Consider the following 23,547-nt stretch of genomic DNA (forward strand, 5'->3'; position numbering starts at 1 on the left):
ATTATTTAATTTTGCTACAATAAGCAATTTTTCAAACCAGGCTTTATCTCTAAAGAGATATACATTGTTCTACAGCCTTGTGTGCTTATAAATCATATTACAGTTACAACTGATCTTTTATGGATTTCTTCTGTAAACACAGAAATATGAAGTAATACACAAAATGTCAGGGGTAAAAATTAACTCACCTACACCAGTAGCTGAGGAAAAAAAATTCCATGGTTTGATTTTCCTCTAATATTTATGATACAGTTGTTCAAATCCTAATTGTTATAAGGAGCATTTGCAAAATGACTAATCACAATACTTAAAGGCTGCTATCATTATTCTAAATTTAGAGTATTATGCTCTGGGATCAAAATATTTTCTCCATCTGAAAATAACTGGCATATTGCTTTAATCAAAAATGCTGCAGCCTGGGGCAACCTTATGTCTCCACATTATCGCTATCTGTTTCAGCAACACCATCATAAAATAAAGGGAGAGATATGGAAGATGTAGTCCATGATTTATCTAGCTTCCTACAATTATTTTCATTAAGTATTGATGCAATAAGACTTTCCTCCTCATGTGTTTCTTCTTCAAAGACAGCACTGTTACAGTGTTTATGACGGTGTAAGAAAGTTCTCTTTTTAAAAGAACGCTGCATCAAATACCTCCTGAAGGCTCTTTGAATAATTAGAGCCGATACCTCCTCTTGTTTTCTTTTGAGGGTAGTAGTAATTGGCTTGTAAGAAACTTTAGATGGATTGGCAGCCATAAATTTTTCTTCCATGTGTAATTCAAGACTATCCATATCTCCAGATTCTCCCAAGACCCTTTTAGTGAAAGCAAGCAAGATATCCAAGCAGTGGATCTTATCTCCACTGACTATAGGGAGGTCCATGGATATGAGTTGAATTTTATTAGGCTTTGGAACACGTAAGGGTTCTGCCAGAGCATCTGCAAAGTCTGAAAGAGCAGAATATTCAATAAACTGTGTTGCCTGAGGATCAAATTTTCCCCAGGTCTCATAAAACATATCAAAGTCATCCTCACAAAGAGGATCTGTGCTTTCTTCAGTGGCAACACTGAAGTTCTCTAAAATGACAGCTATGTACATATTTACAACAATGAGAAATGATATAATGACATAGCTTACAAAAAATAAAATACCAACCTCCTTATTTGAGCAATTTTTTTTCTGTTCACTTGTTAAATTTAAGTTGGGAGCACATGAATCAGATCTTTTTAACAGAGGGACCAAAAGACCATCCCAGCCAGCTGATGTTGTAATTTGGAAGAGGCAGAGAATGCTACTATCAAAGGTTTGAAAGTTGAAAAGGTTATCAATCCCACCTTCCCAGCCAAGACAGGCAAAGTTTGTCATACCCACAATGGCATAAATGAACATAACCAGAAAAAGCAAAAGACCGATGTTGAACAGTGCAGGAAGAGACATCAGTAATGCAAAAAGAAGAGTTCGAATTCCTCTAGCTTTTCGAACTAATCTCAGGATTCGGCCAATTCGTGCCAAACGAAAAATTCTCAAAAGTGTAGGAGAGAACAAAGTTCGAAAGCCTTCAGAAAGTCCAATACCTTTGGAATGAAAAAGAAAATAAAATGTTGTCAAGCCATACCAGTGAAATTCCCTATTTATGTGCATTTTGTTACATTCTATACTTTAGGTGTTGAAAGAAACACTGATCATATTACAACACTTTCAACAAAAACTTTATCAATACAATAATTGCTTACAAAAGAGCTTAGGAAAAGAAAGATAAATTGTAATACCTTTAAATATTAAATAGATATCAAGATCATATATATAACTGCATTCTCCTAGATTTCTCTAATTCAGGGGATTAAATTATGCATTACTCAAGTACTTAAAAAATCCTTTTAAATCCATTTAGCTCCTGTGCTGGAAGCTATGAGGCTTATCTCCTAGCTGCTTTTTCTACAGACCTAAGCCACATGCTAAATGTGAGACTTTCATTAATACTTGCTACTTGAATGAGATCAGAGAAGAGCAAGAAGAAAATAAAAGAAAACTGTCTTTCAGCATTCATCCTTCTTTATACTTCATTCTGTGATCCTACTATCAGAGTAATGATACAGTAGTAATGTAAATTATTACACACAGAAGACTTTAAGAAGTCAGGATTTTTCTGGGTTACATGGTATAGCAAAGAGGTACTGTGCCTAGGGATGAAGCAGAGAACTCTGAATAGTTTTTCTTTCTCATCCTTTATTCTCTGATATAACCTGAAGCCAAGTAGGAAGCACAGACCAAATAAACTGTACAAGAAACTAAAGTTATATATGACCCTTTGTAGATGAAACAATAAGCATCTAGTCTTATTTGAAAAACAAAAGAAAACCAAGTCAATTTTAATAAGACTTTTCACAGTCACAAACAGTTGCCCAGATTTAGAATGGCTCTGAGCAAATAAATTTTCCTGAGCGTTCTAAATCAGCCCTCAGGATCTGCCTTCTTAAAAGTCCTGCAAAATGAAATAAATCTTTCCCATTTTTCATACAAATGTATTTTTAACCTGAATTTACTTTTACTGTGAAAACAACAGTTAACATGATTACATCTAAATCAAAAGCATAAAAACATTAAGACAACAGTTTAAGTATAATAACTTAGAAAAGATGTTACTGCATTAAATTCCTATTCTGTTAATTACTCAATAAAACTCACACTTGAAAAAAAAAATTTAAAACTATCCATTTACCTTTTAGTACTCTGCAAAAATATAAGGGAAAACAAAAGATATATTTTAGAAGGAATCATTTAGCATATGGTTTGAAAAAGTACAATGGATCTGGAATTTGTCTATCAGGTATATGTAAGTAGTTACCTCATATTGAAATTTGGCTTAGTATTGGTAAGACACATTACCTGATCTAATAACGATTGATACTTACTAACTAGTGAAAGGACCACAACAGCTAAATCAAATATGTTCCAGCCACTGGTGAAGAAGTAATGTCTTAAAGCTAGTATTTTTATGACACATTCCCCAGTAAATATGGCCACAAAAACAAAGTTGATTTTATTAAGAACGTCCTTGATGCCATTCTGGCTATTTTCTGCCATCATAATGACCATATTTAGACAGATGAAAGTCACAATGGTAATGTCAAATGCTTTGTGCGATACTATATCAAACAGTAATCCTTGGAACATATTCTGTGGAGAGAACAAGAACAACTGCTTAATGTTCCTTCTAAGACCCAGGCTACATTCATATATTTATCAGTAACTTGTGCTTAGAAAGAGAACTTAAGAGAATATAAATTTAACAATAAGCTACTAGAAGCACTTTTAGGTGATTTCTTTAGATCTTCAAAGAAAACACTCAGTAGTTGGCTAAGTATTTTCAGGTATCATGCAGCCATATTTCCCTGGAAAAAATTATACAGCAGGAAAAGATTCAGAGTACCTTGTGATTGTTCTTTTAAAAGAAATACTTATGGAACCAGATATTCTAATTAAAATGTCTTAAGCAAGAAAAACTCTGAATAGTTACTATGTGAAGTCAGGCCTGGAATTATATTTAAGAAACAGAATCACAGAATCACAGGGTTGGTTTGGTTGGAAGAGACCTCTGGGATCGTTGAGTCCAACCTTTACCCCAACACCACCATGTCAACCAGATCATGGCACAATGTGCCACGTCCAGTCTTTTCTTAAACACCTCCAGGGATGGTGACTCCATCACCTCCCTGGGCAGTCCATTCCAATGCCTAACCACTCTTTCTGTGAAGAAATGCCTCCTCATTTCTAGTCTTAACTTCCCCTGTTGCAGTTGCAGACTATGCCCTCTTGTCCTGCCACTAGTTGCCTGGGAGAAGAGGTCAATTTTAAATATGGCCAACATCCTTACATCTTCTATCATGTTCTACTTAAAATAGTCTCACCATTGGTCTTGGGATGGGTTTTTGAGGTTTCTTGGATCCAAGTTTTTTTAGGGCATTGTAGTACTTTTTCTGTTCCTCAGTCAAAAATAGATCTTTTCCACCTAAGTAAAGGGAAGAATACTGTTGTTCTGCTGAAGTTTAAGCAGTTGACTAAATAAACACCAGAAAGTTTACGTAAAAGTAAGTTACAGCTGTCATGAGTGGGATCTAAGACAGCACAGAGACAAAATGCGTCTTCACCATTTTTCCTTTTCTTCTTGATCTTTGAAAAGATGTACTGCAAAAAGCTGATCAGGGTTTGATTGTGAAAATCTAGTCTAGGCTTTGTTCCTGAGTCAGTTTCCTCAACTGTGAGAGCCTTTCCGAAGTTTTACAAATATATTTCATATTTTTAAAATCACATAGGACTCATCAACAAGTAAAATACTTTCCATTTATATTTTTGGGAAAGGCAGGAACAGAAGCATATTGCTGGGCTAGCAAGTAAATGGAGGACTATGAATAAGCACTTTGGGATCAAGTTCTACGAGGGGGTCCTGATAATGAATTTCTGGTGCTCACCTCATTACTATCTACGCCACCTGTATTACTTAGCAATCACTTTGAACCTAGTATTCAGGAGAAGCCACCCGTCATAAAAGCATTGAATGACTAGCACTTTGTAAAACAAACATGTAACAATGTTCAGCAGAGGATCTGCATTTTGAATCACTCTGGCAAGACCTCTGAAAAGTCAGTTTAACTTCACTATATGGAATCTCAATGAAAATCCCCAAGAAGCAGCAAGGAAATTAAAAAGAAAAAAATGCCCACTTACAGTATGTACTGAGAAAAGAAAAAAGTGTTACGTCCACATCAACTTTTAGTAAGTGTTCAGGCTCATAAGCTACTTAGCCAGTGTTGTTTCTGTCTGTTGGAATTATTATAACTGGGACTTTGTTATAAAAGGAAAGTATTATAGTGAAGTTGGACTGTTGTTCCTCAACCCCTACATATCCTTTCTTTGTTCAAATGCAGAGAGCAGAATAATTTCTTGTGGGCCTTATTGATATCTATCTCCACCAAGGGTTGTAGTTCTTTGACACTTGGCGTGTAAGTCAGCCTATAGAAATAATGAAAGGCTCCTGTAGACATTCTGTCTTCCAAATGTCAAACTTGAAATTGTAAACCTGCTGTTGGAGTCTCCTCTTGTGGTGTTCTTTTAATGAGTAAGGTGTTTATTTGTTTTAAGACTTCCAAGTGGATTAATTGATTCAATTTCCCTTGATATTCTGGATACTTGAAGCCCCTAAATGAATCAGGGAGAGAACTCAATTGGCAAATAAGCTTGGCACAAAGAAGCTGAATTATATCAGGGAAGGCTGGCTGCTGTTTTTCTTTGGTTGTTGCATTTTTCCATTCTAAGATTTTGCCTTCCATTTCTTACTGACTAAAAAGAACAGGGAATCTAACACCTATAAGAAGAAAAGCAGAAGCAGTCAGTGCTTCCTGGGCTTTAAGAAGTCTTTACATTTCCAGACAGTCTCTTCCTGGGGCCAAGGCTTGGATCTCAATGCAGAAAATTTTTAAAACTCCAGTAAGTTAATCTGTAGAGTTACTTTATTGACAACAGGATTTTTTAAATGCAGCTAGTTTTAGACGAAGTTCTGATTAACAAAATCTTTTCAAGTGTTTTACCAGGAAAGCAATGGTTACTTCTTCCGTAAGCAGTACTGTTTCTTGGTTATCCTTATCGCATGTTAGGTGTTCACTCTCAGCAAAAAGGGTTATTCTGTTTTCCACTGTAAATCTTCAAAGCAGAAGAAAGGAATTTCACACTCCTGTAGCAAAGTCTATATAACTTTTTTGGCTTCTCTTTTCTAAAACTACTCACTATTTCCTCCTCATCCTCCTACTTAGAGCAAATTAAGGACTTGGCATGAAAATAGAATTTACAGGTAAATTACTAAAATCTTTGAGGAAAAGAAGACTCCTATTTTCAAAACTTGGTATCTAATTTTTTTTTTTAATTTCTCCAGTCAAATAGTTATCTGAAAATGTTAGACATGTAGATGTCAAACTAGCATTCAGTTAATCAAATTGGGATTACAAAAGACCCTGAATTAGCTCATGTAGTACTTATCTTTTTCCTTTGTTGGTTAAAATTGCTGATAACCACTCCAATGAAAAGGTTCAACATGAAGAAAGATCCAAAAATAATGAAAATCACAAAATACATATACATGGCTAAGAATGCTTCAAACTTTGGCTGTTCATCTATCTGTTAAAAAAAAATCAAACCAGAAAAATAATATTGGTAAAAATCAGATAATCACAACTTTATCATTTCCAATTTATAATAACAAACCTTTTTATTGTCAGGAGGGATATATTATTTCTACACATTTAAACTTTTATCTACATGTACAAGTAGAACAACTGTCTTGTTCTGTCTTGTTACTGTTTGTAAAGATAATTACGAAGATACACAGTCAAATTCAGGTCTAGCAAATTCTTAAGTAACAGATAAACAGTTCCAATCAGAAGTGATACTGTGAATGCCCAGATTAGAAAAACAGCTCAGACTAAACACAATGCTGAACTACCATACCCTTGAATGCTACCCCAGACAAGAAGCAGTTTTAAAAAGCCAGTTCACTAAAATCAGGTCTACAAGGAATGATCTTTTTAATTAGCAGTTGTTTCACTACATTCAAGAGCACAGTGTTTGAATGAATAAGGAAAATGCAAATTAAATAAACATAGAAAAGTTAAAACACACTGTACTAGTGAGAGAGTGAGGAATAGCACATGGAAATGGGGAAGAAATAGTAAGGATGTCAAATATGGGGAAGAAAACTTCCAGAAATAACTGTTAAAGATGCATGCCATTTTAAGGCTACTGTATACATTTAAAAAAGTAGGAAATTTGTGGTGGAGACACAGCCCCTCCAAGACCTTCTGCACATTTAAAAAAGTAGGAAATTTGCAGTGGAGACACAGCCCCTCCAAGACCTTCTGAACTCTATTCCCAAAACAGCCTTGTCCAAAACTTGCAACATCTTGCCCTCTGCATTCTTGATATAGTAGGTTTTTGTGAGATGTCACTCTATTTTGACCAGTTTTCTCCGAAGTTCCAGATATCTGGTACTCCAGGGATTATTGTTTCACTGTGTCGTTTGATGCATTCATTTGCTTGTATTTCTGACTTGATACTTCAAGTAAAGATGAAAAATTAATTATATGGATATAAAAGGAAAAAAAAATGGGAAAAGAAGTAAAATTTCACTTTAGGGATGTACCTCTCTCGAATCCACTGCTGCATACATAATATCCATCCAACCTTTAAAAGTTGCCTGAAAAAAATGCATTATTAAGGTTATTGTAACTTAAAAAAAAAAATAGGTAAAGCTACTATAAATGAGTTGAGAATTGTGAAAAACTGTGCCACAAAAAAAATGTGCATCACTTCTAAAGATATGCTTGGAAGTATGATTCATTGGATTTTAGTACAGAGAAAAAAATCTATTTCCTGAAAAGAAATAAAAAATTGCCATGAATCCTGTGAAATGTGTTTTAATGTTAACTCTTGTTAAATTGAAATTTGTGTAAATTGTCTGCTTTTTGAAAAAGCAGTAAAAGTTTCAGCTTAACTAGCAAATATATCCTAAAAGGATAACAACAATTTCTAAGAAAACAGCAGACAAGTCATTCTTGCAATTTTAAGCAACTCTGCAGAATCATAGAACACTTTGGAGGATGCAGGCCAAAGAACTTCATCTAGAAAAGATACAGGGATAACAGCCACTTTTAAAAATGCCTTTCTGTCCTTTGTTGTGCTATTAAGGAGATCAATAAATTAGCATCGCAATACTTCATGACTTACACAATAAAAGGAAATATAGAAATATAAATAAACTGTATCATGTTTTTTCCTTCTCATCCACTCTGAACTAACTTTTGCTAAAGAAAATGAGATGAGCTTTAAATCCACTAACATGCAGACTATTTCAGGCTTAGTACGTTAATTAAAATTAAAACAAGATTGAAAAGCTATAAAACACACTGCTTGATTTTAACACAAGGTTGCACATGCTAAAGTGTTCTTTAGGAGGAATTGAGCAGCTTATAGATAAGAACAATATTTATTTATGGCGTACCAAAAATATCCCCAATTTCAGTGAGATAAACAGGAGCATAGTGGTGTCTCATGGTTGGCCCGCTCAACACATTTCCTTGAAAACAAAACTGATCATGCTTTTATAGAACTTACCACCTGGAGAAGAGCCAAGTATCCCATCCCAACATTATCAAAGTTTACATCATTATTTGTCCACGTTCCATTGTAGGATGTACAATTATATTTGTTCTCAATTATACTGATATTTCCTTTCTCGAGTATGCATTTTGAAAATTTTTTTCCAAGTAATTTTACTCCTGCAATGTTAAACAGGAGCCAGAAGACAACACAGACGAGCAAAACATTGAAGATTGAGGGGATAGCTCCCAAAAGTGCATTTACAACAACCTTAAATAAATAAAATGAATGAAAAGAATGAATTAGTCACATTCAATAGAACATCTTCCCAGGAAAACACTTATTTTTTCTTCTTCTAGATCTATTGCAGATTCTCACCCATATAAAAACTAGTAGATGACAAATGTAAAGCCAGCCTTCAGCTTAACTTTAAGCTTGTCTTAACATGTAATTCTGTGGTATCTATCTTACCTTTTTGAGGAAAGAAGTAAAACAGATGGCAACCAGAATTATCTTTGGGTAAAAGAAATACATAAGGTTATGAGTCCGAAGTAGTTATGGGCTCTAAAAATCAGGAACAGGGGAATGGGTTCTATGATCTGCATTTACTACAATTTCATAAATAAACCTCTCTTTTGTCTTAGATGGGGTTTGTAAGAGAACATCTTGCTCTCCATAATGAAATGAACCTCACCCAAAAACCACTGTCAACCAACTGACTCCACATAGTACATAAAGTAGAGAAGTTCAGCTTCCAGAAGACTGAGTTGTTTTGGTTGGCATTCTACCTTCTTTTAGGCTTGCTTGAGGACAAGGTGAATGCAAATCCATGATGAGCAGCAAGCCTCTTCCAGAAATGGTACCAGTGAAAACAAAATTCCAGCTTTTGATGTCTGTGCTGTTGATGTCAAGGGACGTGACACAAGGAGCAATAAGAACTCATATTTGCAAATTCAGCACATTGATGCTGACAGGCAGGACAACACTTACCACCATTGGGAATTTGAGGACTATTACCTATTTCTTTTCACCATTTTTCACCACTCTGTAGTAGGGCAGGCATAGTGAGAATCTCTCTGGAAATGTATCATTGCTATCATTATGAGAAAATTCTGAGCCTTTTGTCCTGGCCTTGGATAATATCCGTATACTAGAAACACACAAAATGAAGCATGTTGGAAGGGACCTCTGAAGATCAGCTGTTCCAACATAGACCAAGTAGCTCAGCATTTTGTCTAGTCAAGTTCTGAATTTTTCCAAGGGTGGAGATTCAACAACCTCTCTGGACAATGTATTGCAATGCTATACACCCATACTGTAATCTTTTTGTCCAGGTAGCTAATGGGAATATCCTTCACTGCCAATTCATTCTCTCCTATTTTCTCACTCTGGGTCCACCGGAAAACATTAGTTCCATTTCTTCCATAACCTCCCATGAAATAGTTAAAGACAACAATTAGATCCCTTACCTAGTTAAATCCCAATCAAATCCTCCCTTTAACCTTCTGTTCTCCAGACAGAATAAGCTCCGTTCTCTCAGCTTCTCCTTCCAGTCCCCTGATCGTCTTGGTAGCACTTTTCTGGAGACTCTCCAGTATGTTAATATCTGTCTTACAGTGGGAATCCCCAAACTAGACACAATATTCCAGATTCAGTCTCACAGGTGCCATAAATAGAAGAGTGAATTATCTCAACGCGCTGGTCAGACTCATGCTAATACTGCCTAACATGTGGTAGATCTTTGTCGCTCTGCTAACTAATGTTTAATACGCTGTCCACCCCAGGTCCTTTTCTGCAAAGCTGCTCATTTCTCAGTGTGCCACAGTTAGGTGCAGTTATTCTGGCTCAGGTGCAAGACTTTGCATTTGCTTTTGCTGAACTTCCTGAGGTTTCTGCAGCCCGTATCTCCAGTGTGTCAAGCTCTCATTGCAGGCTAGCTTTGCCCTCAGTGTATTAACTGCTCACCCTCAGTTTCGTATCACCTGTGAAATTGCTGAGGACAATTTCTACCACATTCTTCTGGTTGCCAATTAAGCCATTAAGCAGTATTGGTCCCAGGAGTGACCTCTGAGCCACTAGTAACCAGCTGCCAGTTGAACTTCATCCTGATGATCTCTGCATATTGAACCTAGCAGTTCAGCCAATTTTCTGCCTAGCTTATAGTTCACCTACCCAAACCAGATATAACCAATATCTGGGATCACAGATGGCTCTTTCCTCCCTCAGCCATGTCGTCATAGAAGACAATCAGGTTTGAGAGGCAAAACTTGCTCTTCCTAAACTCATGCTGGCTGTTTCTGATTCCTTCTTGTCCTTCATGTCTTCCAGGAGGATTTGCTCCATATCCATCCCCAAAATTAGTGTCTCATCACATTCTGGGATCTAACTAACACCGGTCAGATGATTTGCATTATACAACTTTTTTACCTCTCCCCATTGATCTTAAAGATTCCAGGTAGTTCGCTCAAAGCAGCTTTTAAAATTTAGAAGAATCCCCTCTCCTACTAAGAAAATCCCACCCTATTTAAGTTTGAAATTATTGTTATCTTTCAGATCCACCCTGGAGAATCCAAAACACAGCATGTGAGCCTGTCCAAACAACTGTCAAGATGAGTTGATCTAAGCACAGCAGCCTGAAGAACAGAAATTATGAAAAGGAGATACAAAGGTGAGTAGTTTCCACTGAAGCAATGAATGAAGGAATCCATTTTTCCAGGTCCCAATTTCTTGCCTCAGACAATGAGGAAAAACTAAGAACGGACTGTGGTCACTACAGTTCTTATGCTATGAAGATTGATAAACTATAGCTTTCACAGTACAGGTTTCTTCTGCACATTACAGTTTGTTTTCTGTAATAACTATATATATAGTTTCTTTTCTACTGACAAATAATTAAAAATGGTTCCTATTTTTTTCAAGTATATTAATTGTTTTCAGAACAATTTGCCAAATATACTGGAGGAAATTTTTCCATGACTATGATAAACCAAAAAATGGGTTTCAGAAAAGTACAAGTCTAAAAAAATTCTTGATTAGTTTGTTGTGCAAATTGCACTGAAACTGGAAATGTGGAAAAATGTTCCAGTGTTCACCTTACTATATTCCTTGTGGTAGCACATTAAAATTCAATTTCCTTATTTCATTTATATTTATAAATTTCCGTGAAAGTGTTAGGTATTATTTCAAATTAACAACCATAAGATGTAAGTAAGCAATCTGAACCATCTTAATGCCATCAAGTCCCATAACAGAGATTCAAGCTGTAATTTTCACAAAAACTTCAAATGCAGCTATTACAAAATATGCACACACACCCCCAATATCCTTACCTTTATCCCTTCAAATCTTGACAAAGCTCGTAGAGGCCTCAATGCTCTAAGAGTCCTGAAAGATTTCAGGGCGCTCCCAGAGGAACAAGGTGATGTGTCTTTGGAAACACTATCTAGTCTCCAGGAAGCAAATGACAGCTGTGTTCATTGAATTAAAACTGAGATTATTAAAAAGTATACAAAAATTGATTTTACTTGTGTCAGTAGAAAATCATAGGCTGAATGTCACAGTAACTTTAACCCATGAGGTAAATGAAGAAAATACACATTCAAAGTTACTGTAATATCATTTTACTTCATACTTTCCTAATACTTTGAAAATAAGGGAATACTGTCATTGTAAATTGAAACACTTCTTTTTCTTTTATTTCTCCCCGCGCACCCCGAAACAGTTTATACAATTTTTGGAATGCTAGTATAGCAACCAAATTGGTAACTATGGTAATTTCATACACTACAAGACCAGAAAGGATTATTCAAATAAAATATTCCCATTTTCTGCATAGTTATTCTCAGAAGTATACACAGTAATTTCTTATCATAACTTAAGATGGTGATGTGGAAACAAAAATTATTTTTAAAAAGGTATCCAGTCTTGATTTTAAATTTTCATAGGAGAGAAAATTAACTGAAAATATTAGAAAATTGTTTCAATAATTAGTTGGGTTTTTTTTTCACGGTTCATGATTTACCTCTTCCTTCCTATTTGTATTTGTTGTCTCATTGTCTAGCCATTGGATACTTTCATTCTTTTGTTCTGTTTTGGACAGCACAGCTATTAATATTACAGAATTTAATTGCTAAAGTCATTCTATATATTCTTTGTAAATAGTCATAACATTAGTTTTTTCAGTTGAAATTTCCTAGTACTTCACAGCTTTCAATGCTACCTATTCAGAGGCTATCAAACAGCTACTTTGAGATCACTGGAAGGCAGCTGTTTAGATGTCCTTATTTTAAAATATTTAACTTCAATATCTTCCCAGTGTATTGTTGACAAGCAAAAATATTTCATTTTTATGTGGCAAAATTATATTACTTAACTTTGTCTGAATTCAGAATAAATAGGTATATATTGAACACTATACTTCCTTCATCTCACTATTGATGATTTCAGCATTTGTTTTTATAGCTATATAAAGGGTCGCTGGGATTTCTTTGGTTGCAAAGAAAAACATACTTTCCTATATCTTTAACTCTCTGGTAAATTATTTTTCCGACAGTACTTTCAACTCCCTTTACCATCTTAATTTCTTCTCCTTTAAGGAAGCAACTTCACTTTTTTCTGTTACTAAATGCCAGAGCTGCCAGCAGCTTCACATTTTTCTGTTGTCTTAATTAATTTATTTTAGTTTTATCTCTGATCACTAATTGCATTCTCTTTCTACATTCTGTAAGGTTTTTATAACCAGCATGATCTTCAATGACAGTGATACCTAATAAAATTTTCTTAAGCAACTTCTGTTTATTACTTACAATTTACATTTAAATTTGTCCTAAGGTCTCTTTGAATTGCAATTTTTTTCAGCTTTTGGAAAGAGTCTTTTACACTTGTGTTTATTCATAACCAGATTTTACCTGTAGCTCTCTATATAGAAAATATCAAAATTCAGAATGTAAGATAAGCTGAACATATTACTTACACACACAATGATGAAGTCAAGCCAACACCAGGCATTTGTGAAATAGCTGTGCAAACCATAAGCTACCCATTTCAGAAGCATCTCCATAAAAAAGATGTAGGTAAATATTTTATCAGCGTACTCTAGGAGCATTTTCACATTTTTTCTCTCCTGCAGGTGAATGTCTTCAAATGCCTGGAATTTCAGAACTCAGTTTTAAAACAATTTAGTAGTTTTATGGAAAATAATTTTAACATTGCATAAGAACACACAGTTTGGCTTATTATAACCTTTTCATATTAAATTATGGGAAACCACCACATAGTTTTACACTTAGAAGTAAAAACTTAAATTGTAAAATAAATATAATCTCATTTTCAGGTTGGTTGAAAAATCACATACTTTCAGTTGTTTACCCTCAATACTTCTTCAAAAAAAAAAATCTGATAAGGGTCAATTGTGGCTACCAAAAATCTTGGCTTCCCAAGTTAGTTGATGGTTTTGAAGGTGTTGGTCTAAAATTCTTCATAATAAAGCTTGAATTAAACACATTAACCCCTGACTTTCAGAGCACATCAGGGCATTTAACAGCTTCCTTTTCTCTTATCCTCATTCAAATCTGTGTCTCCTTCTCTGTCACTGGCTCTTGTAGCTGCTAATTTTCTGTCTTATTTCTTGCCATGAGATGAGTAAAAAAGTTGAAATGAGAAGTTTAAAAGTCTGTCCTCTCAAAAGGAATACACCATCTCACATCGTTGGGGTACCAGAATGCAACACCTTTATTTTATAGAAGAGCAAATGAAGCATAGAGAGATCAATTAATTAGCCCAAAGTCACACAGCTGCAGCCTGTGACCCTTTATTTTATAGAAGAGCAAATGAAGCGTAGAGAGATCAATTAATTTGCCCAAAGTCACACAGCTGCAGCCTGTGACAAAGGACAGGAACCAAACAGAGGGTGTCAAAACTTTAATCCTATTCAGTTTCAATCTACACCAGTTATTCACTTAACAGCTCCTTATCTGACTGTGAAATCTCTTATTCCACTATTATTTTTTACTATGGTCACTAACAGTCAACACCCTCTAAGGAAACCCTGACTGTGAAATCTCTTATTCCGCTATTATTTTTTACTATGATCACTAACAGTCAACACCCTCTAAGGAAACAGCAGGGTGTGTTACATGGGACACTGACCCAGATGGTCCACGGACCTTCGGTTCAGGGGAGGACGGCAGCAAAAACACTTCAATGGCTTTGCTTGGATTAGCTCAGCTACAGCCGGCCTTAACAGTTACAAGTTATCACCAGTCACGTTAAACCGTTAAATGTTTCTTGCAGAAACACCTGAGTGCCTCTCCTATACGTCTCCAGTGCTCTAGGAGAAGATGATTACCAATAATGGGGAGCAGAAGCATAACCAGGTCTTTAGATCAAGTGAGACCTGAACCAAAAAACTCATGTAAAATCATTGCTGTGTTTCCATTCTATATTCCCACTGAAAAAAAACACAGGGCAGAGATGCTCCTACGTATAGTTACCAACAATCTGGTAAAACTTATGCATTCCTGCTCTGCAGTGTAAGAAAACAGTAATACCGCTTCTGGAGCTAAGAGGTCTTTGAAGCAGTGGTCATTCAGTTGTGCTACAATCAGGAGAAATGTCTACAAAGCAGAGCTGTCAGTGCGTCCACAGGACTACTAATTTGACTGTAGGTAATTAAGAACTCCTGGCATTCATGTACATAAACCTATTTACCATTTCCTATCTTTTTTCTGAGCAAGTTTGATAATTACCATTGTCTTTTTCACTGTTTAATTTTGGCTATCTTGATTTCCATCTCCTAGCCATACCACCCATTCTTTAGCAGTGATGCTCTTTCAAACTTCTAACCGTACTAACTCTTCACTCTGAGCACTGAGCACTCACCACATACTTTTCTATGCATTCTTTCTATGATCACCATCTCATTTAATTTACTTTCAAGCTATGGACATGCCTGATGGTATAGTATCCCTTCATTCTAGCTGGTTCAGTAAATTCCATATCAGCAAACAACTTTATAAACAAACAGAAAATGGACAAGTCTCTTTTTGCAAGAGGACAACAGTGTCTTAGAAATGTGAAAGTTCTCAACACCACAATACATCTTTGATGAAAAGAAATCATTATTGTTTTGTTATTTTGCATCTGGATACCAACGAGTTTTGTGTTCAACTTAGATCCTACAATGCAGTGAATAATTCCATTTCCTTCTTTCCTTCAGTTTGGTACCACATGAGTACAGAGGAGTCCTGACAGGAATCCCAGTGAGTTCCCTTGGAGATTTTGCCATGGAAATTTACAGCCATTTTCAACTTTTAGATTCTGATCATCTTAAGGTTTGGATGATTTTAAATCTAAATTTTTACAGGGCAGTTAGTCTGCTTTACACATTCAGAAGTACTTTTATTTGGTTAATCTTTCCTAAGTAATTTCAGATGCTGGTTTAGCCTCCTAATTAAGCATACAAGTGTGTGAAGAATTATGTTCCATGACGAACTATGAAGAAGACTGTGATTCCATATATTTAAATATCTTATCCAAGTTGGGGAGAGCCTTATAACTTCTAAGGGATATGCTTATTATACTCTTGTGTCTCCCTGGGAAAGGAATGTGGGAGTAGAAGAAATAAATTAAATATAATAACATGATTCTTTTCCTTTACTGACAACCATCAATTCAAAATTTGAGAAATTAAATTTACCAGTGCTGCGCTGCTCAGTATTATCATAAAAATTACAAAATTTTCAAACCAGCTATGTTTAACGATTCTGTAGCAGGTTTTTCTAAATTTCCACCAAGTTCTGCCTGGAAACTTAGTGATATCCACTACACAACATGGGAAACAGCCAACACAACCTGGAAAGAGAAAGAACAGCATATTGGTTCCATGGAAAATGTGGAGACATGGAATCTAAAAAGTGTAAGACATCTTAAAGTGAGCTTCTACAGACTATACAAAGAATGTGCTGTTTTACCTCTGGGGTGATGCTGTGGCTGAAATGATCTAAAGCTACAGAAAAGACCAAATTTGTAGGCCAAAATAATCTCTTTTAATAGAGCAACTAAGACATGGAAAAAGCAGAGAAGCTTTTATGCCCACAAGCCCTTCTACAGAAGGGAACTGTACTGTATTAGAACAAGCCAAGTTTCTAGCAAGTTTTCTAAAAAAACTTGCTTATTTTATTTTCTGTATTTATTCTTTTTGTTTTGAAAAGAGATATTACCTTACTAGTGTTTTAGTAAATTATTTTTACTATTTCACTTGATTGCACTGCAGAGACATTACAACTGGATTCTCTGTTTACTGTTTTGCACCAGAAACACTCTTCTTCATTAATCTGTAAAGGCAGTAGGATTGAAGCATGAGAGTTAATGGAGTCTAAGGAGCTGTTCAGACAATCAAAGGTAAGTGTCCACATTGGGATGAGCTGTACAGTCCTCTGAATTCTATTAGCTGTATTGACTGGATATTCATCCCTGGTACTGGGAGCTGAGACAAATTCAGTTGAAGTGCCATTTAAGACACCAGGTACCAACATACATATCCTAACTGACCTCCAGCTGCCCCTTCAGAAGTACTTTGAGTGCCTTTGCTCATATACAGATACCTACAGTCCGATGCCTCAATGTAGGACTGAATCATACTCCAAAGATGGCATTTTGCTACCTAAACACAGGTGTTTAGAACCATTTTAGGCCTCTTTGGATATTCTACAGCTTCTGCGACAGTTCTGCCAGCTTCATGGAGTTTCTTGCATACTCTCAGGCACCTCATATAACACTAAATGCCTGTCTTCAGGCATCCCAACCCTGTTCCAGTTCTGTGCTGGCTTAAGGTATATTTATTAGAGTTTTTATCTTTATAAAGAAGTGTCTCAGGCAAAATGTTTCTGCCAATCTGGAGATGTTCCAACCAGGTATCTTTGAATAGTGATTCATTTGCTGTCACCGCAATACATGAAAGATTCTTACTTTCTGCAAAACAGTCCTTAGGTAGGTGTGACTTTTTAGGCTGGGAAAACATCTCCACAAAAATAACTGGATCCACAGTGCTGGCTTCAGAATAGCTACCAGCATCACATTTCTGCACAGGAGAAGGACAAAGAAGATAATTTATTTGCTTTTCTTTAATAAAGTTACCACATTTAAAATAAATAAAACTTATCACTCCCCCCCTCCCCAAAATAATCTGCAGTGTATAAATTACCTTAATGTTGCTGAACTACTAAAATAAAATTACAAATAATAGGACAGAAAAGGCTAATCCCTACTCTTTGTTTCCATGGCTTCAATTTAATAAGTTTCTTGGTTTCTTCTAGTCATCTACATTGGAGGAAGAAAAATATTTAGAAGACATTGTATTATGCTACAACTTTACTTTAACGAAAACTCTGATTTCTTCATGCCAATCCAATTCTCTCCCATTTTCAGAGAGATATGTCTCAAAAGGCTTGAAGATAGGAAGGCCTAGCAGGAAAGAAATGTACATATGATCTACGCGTCTCAAAGAATTGTACTTGTTGGTAGGTAACCTACACACTTATAAAACTACAGAAAATAAGGAAAAGAAGTATGAAGAAAAATGAATAAAGCAATCTATCAGCCATGAAGTGTAAGTGCCCTGTATGACATGGAAAGGGAAGGCATGAGTATAGGGGTAAGAACGAGAAGTCAGAAGAAGGGAGAACTGCCTCTGTCCACAGCCATGCTGGTCTACACTAACTTAAGGTCCTAGAGAATCTTCAACATAGACAAAAATGCAATTATTTAAATTCATGGGCATTTTAATATTTTTAACATTTTTATATATATAATTAAATAATGTATAACAAACAAAACTTCTGGCAACTTTGTCTAAACCCAGAAAATGCTAAAATGGTTTGACTTTTGGAGGTAGTAATCCAGAAAGTTGCTGAACTCCCATTTAATTTTCTGGGTCATTGGAGGCAAGCTATGGTTCTTCACCTTTTTTGATGAGGAACTGTACTGTATTAGAACAAGCTAAGTTTCTAGACCAGAAAAAGTATGGTTGTTTGGGGAACCATTTCTAGAGAACAAATTTTTGCATCCAAGGATGACAGCAAACAGAATTATCTTTAAAAATTAAGAGTATGTATAAGACATATTTAAAGTAAGTGTGTTTCTTGATTAATTTCCATTCACTTATTTTGTACAAAATAGTATATTAAGGTACACTGTTAGCCATGGCTGTTTATGAGAAACAAACTTCCATGCTTTGAATTATTATTACATCTAGAGAGATTTACCATCTTCACGGGGATTATACTTCCTACTCTGGAAAAACCCAGCTTGTCCTGTCATTGCTGAATGAGAGAACCACTGTGACAATTTTCATCTCTAGCATATTCCAGAAGATGATAAAAGTTATAATTACCTCTTTTTTATCTTTCTTTTGGTGTGTTTCTGAAAAACCACTTAGAGTTTCAGAAGTCCCAGAAATCTGACTGAAGCTGCTTGAACTTCGGCACTGCTCTCTATGTCTTAATCTGTCTCCCTGCATGAAATAATGCAAAACAGTTGGTTTTCCACATTTTTCTTACTGATGCTCATTCTTAAAAGCCAAAATTATTTAACAGAATCTAAATCATCCACAAAATTTAGCATGTTTGTCCTTTTACAGATAATTAAATCATATCCCTAAAAGGCATGTAAAAGAATGATTTCTTCCTCAATTTCAGTTGCTGTGGTCCTGTAGTTATACTGTGGAAACATATCATTCCTGAAGATCTACATTTAGCCCACTGACGGATTCCTGCATCCAATTCACTAAGTTCTGATGAACTGGATCTGCAGCAGCCTTTGCAGCCTGACCCCAACAGTCTTATGTTTCTAGTTACAGGCAGAAGAGCTAAGTGATCCCAATCAGCTCTCAGTCCTTTTCCCACTACAAATTCCAAGCAATACCAGATTCCACTGCAGCAGGGAAAGAAATTCTGTCATCAAATGCTTATGGACAACATATTTCAAAGAGCCACAGATGATTCTAAGGCGATCAGCAATTTATGCTTCTTTGAGAACTTGTCCAAAGATTTTCCACTGACATTCCTCTTATGACCAAAAACATAGAAAATGGATCTTACTAGTCCACCTAGACACTGACCGTATGATAATCAATCCAAAAATAGCACCTGCTTTTGACATTTCTGCCATGGCATAATACTAGGTAACTGCACTTTGAGCCCAAATACCTGTTCTGATAGATTTAAAATATGGTGATATCACAATCATAACAAAACTGACACTCATAAAATACAATCTTTAACAAGCTAATCTAGGTACAGCATAGTCATCAAAGCCTGGTGTTCCACTTGAGCTTGCTGCTCACACATTTGGATGTGTTTTTTAGATGAGCTAAACCCCATATTGCCACATGCTTACACCATCACTTTTACCTATCAAGAAAAAAAGCACAGTTGCAACATCTTAGAAAAGTTCATTCCTACTTGAAAGTGGTAGCTGGAGAAATACACAGAAATTAATAAAAAGAGTTAAATGAAAATCATAAGCTACTCTCTGTGAGGCTTTCTGTCTTGCTTTATGTGAAGAACCTGCAAAACCGCTGATTCTTCTGTTGTACAAGCTAGCTTCTATTGGTACTTCCTTTAGCACAGGTCTGAGAAGGGTTAATATTTTTTTTGGTTCAACTTCTGCCAAAGATTGCAGGGAAGGTATACTGGAATCTGCTGCTTCTTATTACTATTGCCTGTGAATAAGGCAGGCTTCTAAAAGAAAGTAACTTGAGGTTCTTGCTCGCTGAGCTGAGCTGAAACTACTACTGGATGTTTCACACATAGCTGCAGTACTGTCAATGGGCTAAAAGGTATTACATCTTACCTTCTACAGGCAAAAATATTTATACAGGAATAAGAATCTGAGGATGACCCAACGATTCTGAACTAAAATGCATTCATGCAGACAGATCATCATACTCAAACCAGCATTCATACCCTTTCTAAGCAATCACATCACATATAATAAAAGTAACAATGCTGTCACAAACAGGATTTCATTAAGACACATCATCCTCCTTCAAAGGAAAGTAATTGGGTAAAATTCCATTTTATTAAAAGTGTAACACAATTAGAGAGAACAAACGAAAGCAAAAATAAGGGAAAAAATCAAGAAAGCAAAATGGGAGAAAATGTGAAGTGCAAATGTGGGCAACACACAAGTAATATGGTTATGCAGCAAGGGACACTATTGAATGCAGTGAGGACACAAAGGGTTTAATACAGTTGCTTGCCCTAAACTGCTTAGTGTCTTTTAAGATACCTAGGGGTACCGAAGACATGGCATAGTTAAACATAGCACAGGATCTACAGGAACTGACAGACACCTTTTTGGAGGTGCCTTTAGAAGCCATATTAGATAATCTGGCATCTCAAATGGCACTTGGCGTCTGTGAGGTGACTAGCATGTGGAATCTTGAGATTCAGATATCTAAATGGAGTAATCTAACTGTGACTGACACCTAGTGTCATCTGAGGTGTTTCTACATAGCCTGGCCTCCAGATGCCAAAAAGAGTTCCTATAGCTCCTGTGCATTATTTGTCAGTCCCATGCGGATGTGAGAGACACCTGAAGTATCTCAGATATCCCTAAATGACTATGTACAGGCCAATGAATTTCACAGTTGACTATCATGGCCATATAAATGCTTCACTCATGTGAGGAAAGACTTAATCCTTAATCCTGCCCAACACAACAAAATCAAGACATAGAAAGGGGAGTCCAAAGTATCACAGAGGTGAATAGGGGATTAAAAAAAATTAAGAAATTATTTTTAAGTGAAGCTTTTGTGTGCATTCCCTTCGGGTTCCATGTAACTGAGAAGCAATATATAAGCGACACAAGAAGCCTGCCTTCCAAAAATTCCAGGTGCCATCTGTAAGGCAACAGAGACAAAAATAAAGAATGTCTGTCTTGATCATACTTCATTTAGCAATTGACAGCAATAAATGGAAACAAAACAGACCAAAGCAGAATTACGGCTATCAATGGGGATATTCAACGTCAATATATCAATGTCAATGGATATTCAACATTTCATTGAATAACTAAGACTATTTGGTAGCTCTTGCATTTTGAAGCTACTAGAAGAACAAAGAGAGCAAAATGGCAGAAAGGACAGAAGGGATAACATTTACTGTTGAGTCTTCAAGATTATATTTACAGATGCAAGTTACAATAATTTTTGAAATACTAATATTCCTTACCTGTTTTCTGTACTCTATTTCTGTGCATACACTGTGCTCATCATCACCTTCATCGGTGTAAATCTCTGCTACGGCAATGGGAACACAGGTACTACGACTGGTTAAAAATTCTTCATATTTCCTTGTTACTGAGGAATTCTCTTCAGTATTGTAATACCCAATGTCAAAGCAATTGTTGTCTATATACTTTCTGACATCTGTCATGCTATAGTTATTTTCATCTAAGTTTTTGGCAGAAATTTTCACCAAAGTCTTCTTTTTGGCTGTTGTTTTAAGGCTTTGTTTCATTATTTTGCCACAATGGTCCAAAATTCTGTCTTTCACAGACTGCAGGCCCTTGTGAATCTGTGCAATGGCAATCTGACATTTAGTCATTTGTCCAGGTTCCTCTTGTCCCATCGAGGAGTCAGTACTGAATGAACTCAGCAGCAAGGCAATGAACAGGTTGAGCACCTTAAAATAGTTAAAGTAAGTTGGAGACTCTACTGCTAATAGAAAAGACATTTCAGAAAACTTTCCTTAGATAAAAAAATCTCAATCTTGCTTTCGTCAACCACTGCAATGAAATTATTTACTATTATACTAGAATATTAATATAGTATGATATGGTTCCTTCTGGAAGGAATGGCAGGAGAAAAAAGAAGGAAGTGAGGGTTTGGGTATATCAAATATATTTCACATACTGTGATGTCCTTAACATATGAAGAGGTAGATATGTTGAAAAACAGCATGCAAAGATAAATTTTAATACCACCACCATCAAAAAGGATCTGGTATAGACCAATAAACCAAGCCGATGAAAAAGATATATACTTTAGATCTAGTATATGTCACACAAACCAGAAAATCTGGGTAAACTTTTGATAATATAAGGATAAGTTGGTAAGCATTAAATGCACTGAATCGTTTGGTTACCTGATCCTAGAAACACAAAAGATGAAGAAATCAGACACTAAATTATCAAAAGCACTGCATTTCTATACTCTAGGTAGAAGGAATAATTTTATTTTGCTTAGCAGCTATGTCTTGTGTGAGAAAGCAAAAGACAGCGAAAAAGGAAAAAAAGACAGAAGAAAAACATATATTAACATCCAGAAAAGAGAATTGTGTGAATACTCTTCAAATGACAAAGTTCGCCTCAGAAAAAAAGATGCCAGTGTAACTGGATGCATTCAGTAGGGACTGAAAAATAGCTGGAAACTCACCACAAGGTTTCCTATCACCAGGACTAGCAAGAAAATGGGAAGACATAGCCCTTTTCCAGCCACTTCCATACATTCCCACATGGTTTCAATCCATTCTCCACATAATATTCGGAATATAATCAGGAATGAATGACAAAAATCCTTCATATGCCAGCGTAAATTCTCATTGGTATTTATTTTATGGTAATTACTCTCATAATAATTGCCCAAAACCTGTTTTCCCACTACAGCAAAAATAAATACAGTGATAATCAAAACCAACGTGAGGTTACCCAGAGCACCAACTGAGTTTAGAATTATTTTCATAAGAGTATTTAAGGCTGGCCAGGACTTTGCCAATTTCAAGATCCTGAGCTGTAAGTAAAACACAAGAGAACAATGTGAGTGGCGAACACTGCATAGATAGCACAGCACATAAAAACCAGACCTATGTTTATCATGCTGTCTTTACTTCAGTAACATCATCATAATTTTTCCCCCAAAGAAAGGTTTTTAGTTGTTCCAATCCAAAAGCACTGTGCTTAAGCTCAGATGGTTAATGTTACTGAGAAAGGAGAACTGCCAGAGGAAACTTTTAAATTGTTTGTGCTAAGTTAGATACAAGCATGTGTAAGTCTATTGGTATTAACAGCAATAACAGTAATAATAATCATACCGCTTATAGGTACTTGGATGAGGCTTACGAAATGACTGCATTTTGGACTAAATCAAATGTAATCAGACAAAAATTGAAAAAAGAATTTTTTCTACCTCTCACTCAACAGACTTAAAATAGGATCTGAAAAGCCAGATGGAATCTATTCTATGCACCCTCAGGAGTAAAAAGGACATTTTTAGTCAAATTAGCACTCGTGGCTGTTAAAATCTCTCAGTCATGACACACAAGATGAAATAGAATTCAACTGAACTTCTAGGTGTGATGACTGGAAAGCTATGAACAATATTAGAATTAGTAAATTTA

General features: G+C 35.8%; 1 protein-coding gene across 1 annotated transcript in view; it reads right to left on the reverse strand.

Moving 5' to 3' along the window:
* Nucleotides 1–427: 427 nt before the first annotated feature.
* The window catches only part of LOC104158331 (sodium channel protein type 2 subunit alpha-like), a 46,337-nt gene continuing 23,217 nt past the window's right edge, over nt 428–23,547 (reverse strand). The window contains exons 14-26 of the mRNA XM_009695948.1: nt 22,587–22,940; nt 21,382–21,834; nt 18,540–18,659; nt 17,117–17,228; nt 15,846–16,000; nt 13,115–13,295; nt 11,479–11,594; nt 8,165–8,419; nt 7,194–7,247; nt 6,031–6,172; nt 3,913–4,013; nt 2,917–3,181; nt 428–1,578 (exon numbers count right to left, since the gene is read on the reverse strand). Of these exons, the coding sequence (XP_009694250.1) occupies nt 428–1,578; nt 2,917–3,181; nt 3,913–4,013; nt 6,031–6,172; nt 7,194–7,247; nt 8,165–8,419; nt 11,479–11,594; nt 13,115–13,295; nt 15,846–16,000; nt 17,117–17,228; nt 18,540–18,659; nt 21,382–21,834; nt 22,587–22,940 (3,459 nt within the window). The remainder of the gene's footprint in view (nt 1,579–2,916; nt 3,182–3,912; nt 4,014–6,030; nt 6,173–7,193; nt 7,248–8,164; nt 8,420–11,478; nt 11,595–13,114; nt 13,296–15,845; nt 16,001–17,116; nt 17,229–18,539; nt 18,660–21,381; nt 21,835–22,586; nt 22,941–23,547) is intronic.

The sequence above is a fragment of the Cariama cristata genome, unplaced genomic scaffold (assembly GCF_000690535.1).
Source record: "Cariama cristata isolate BGI_N322 unplaced genomic scaffold, ASM69053v1 scaffold6412, whole genome shotgun sequence".
Taxonomy (NCBI): domain Eukaryota; kingdom Metazoa; phylum Chordata; class Aves; order Cariamiformes; family Cariamidae; genus Cariama; species Cariama cristata.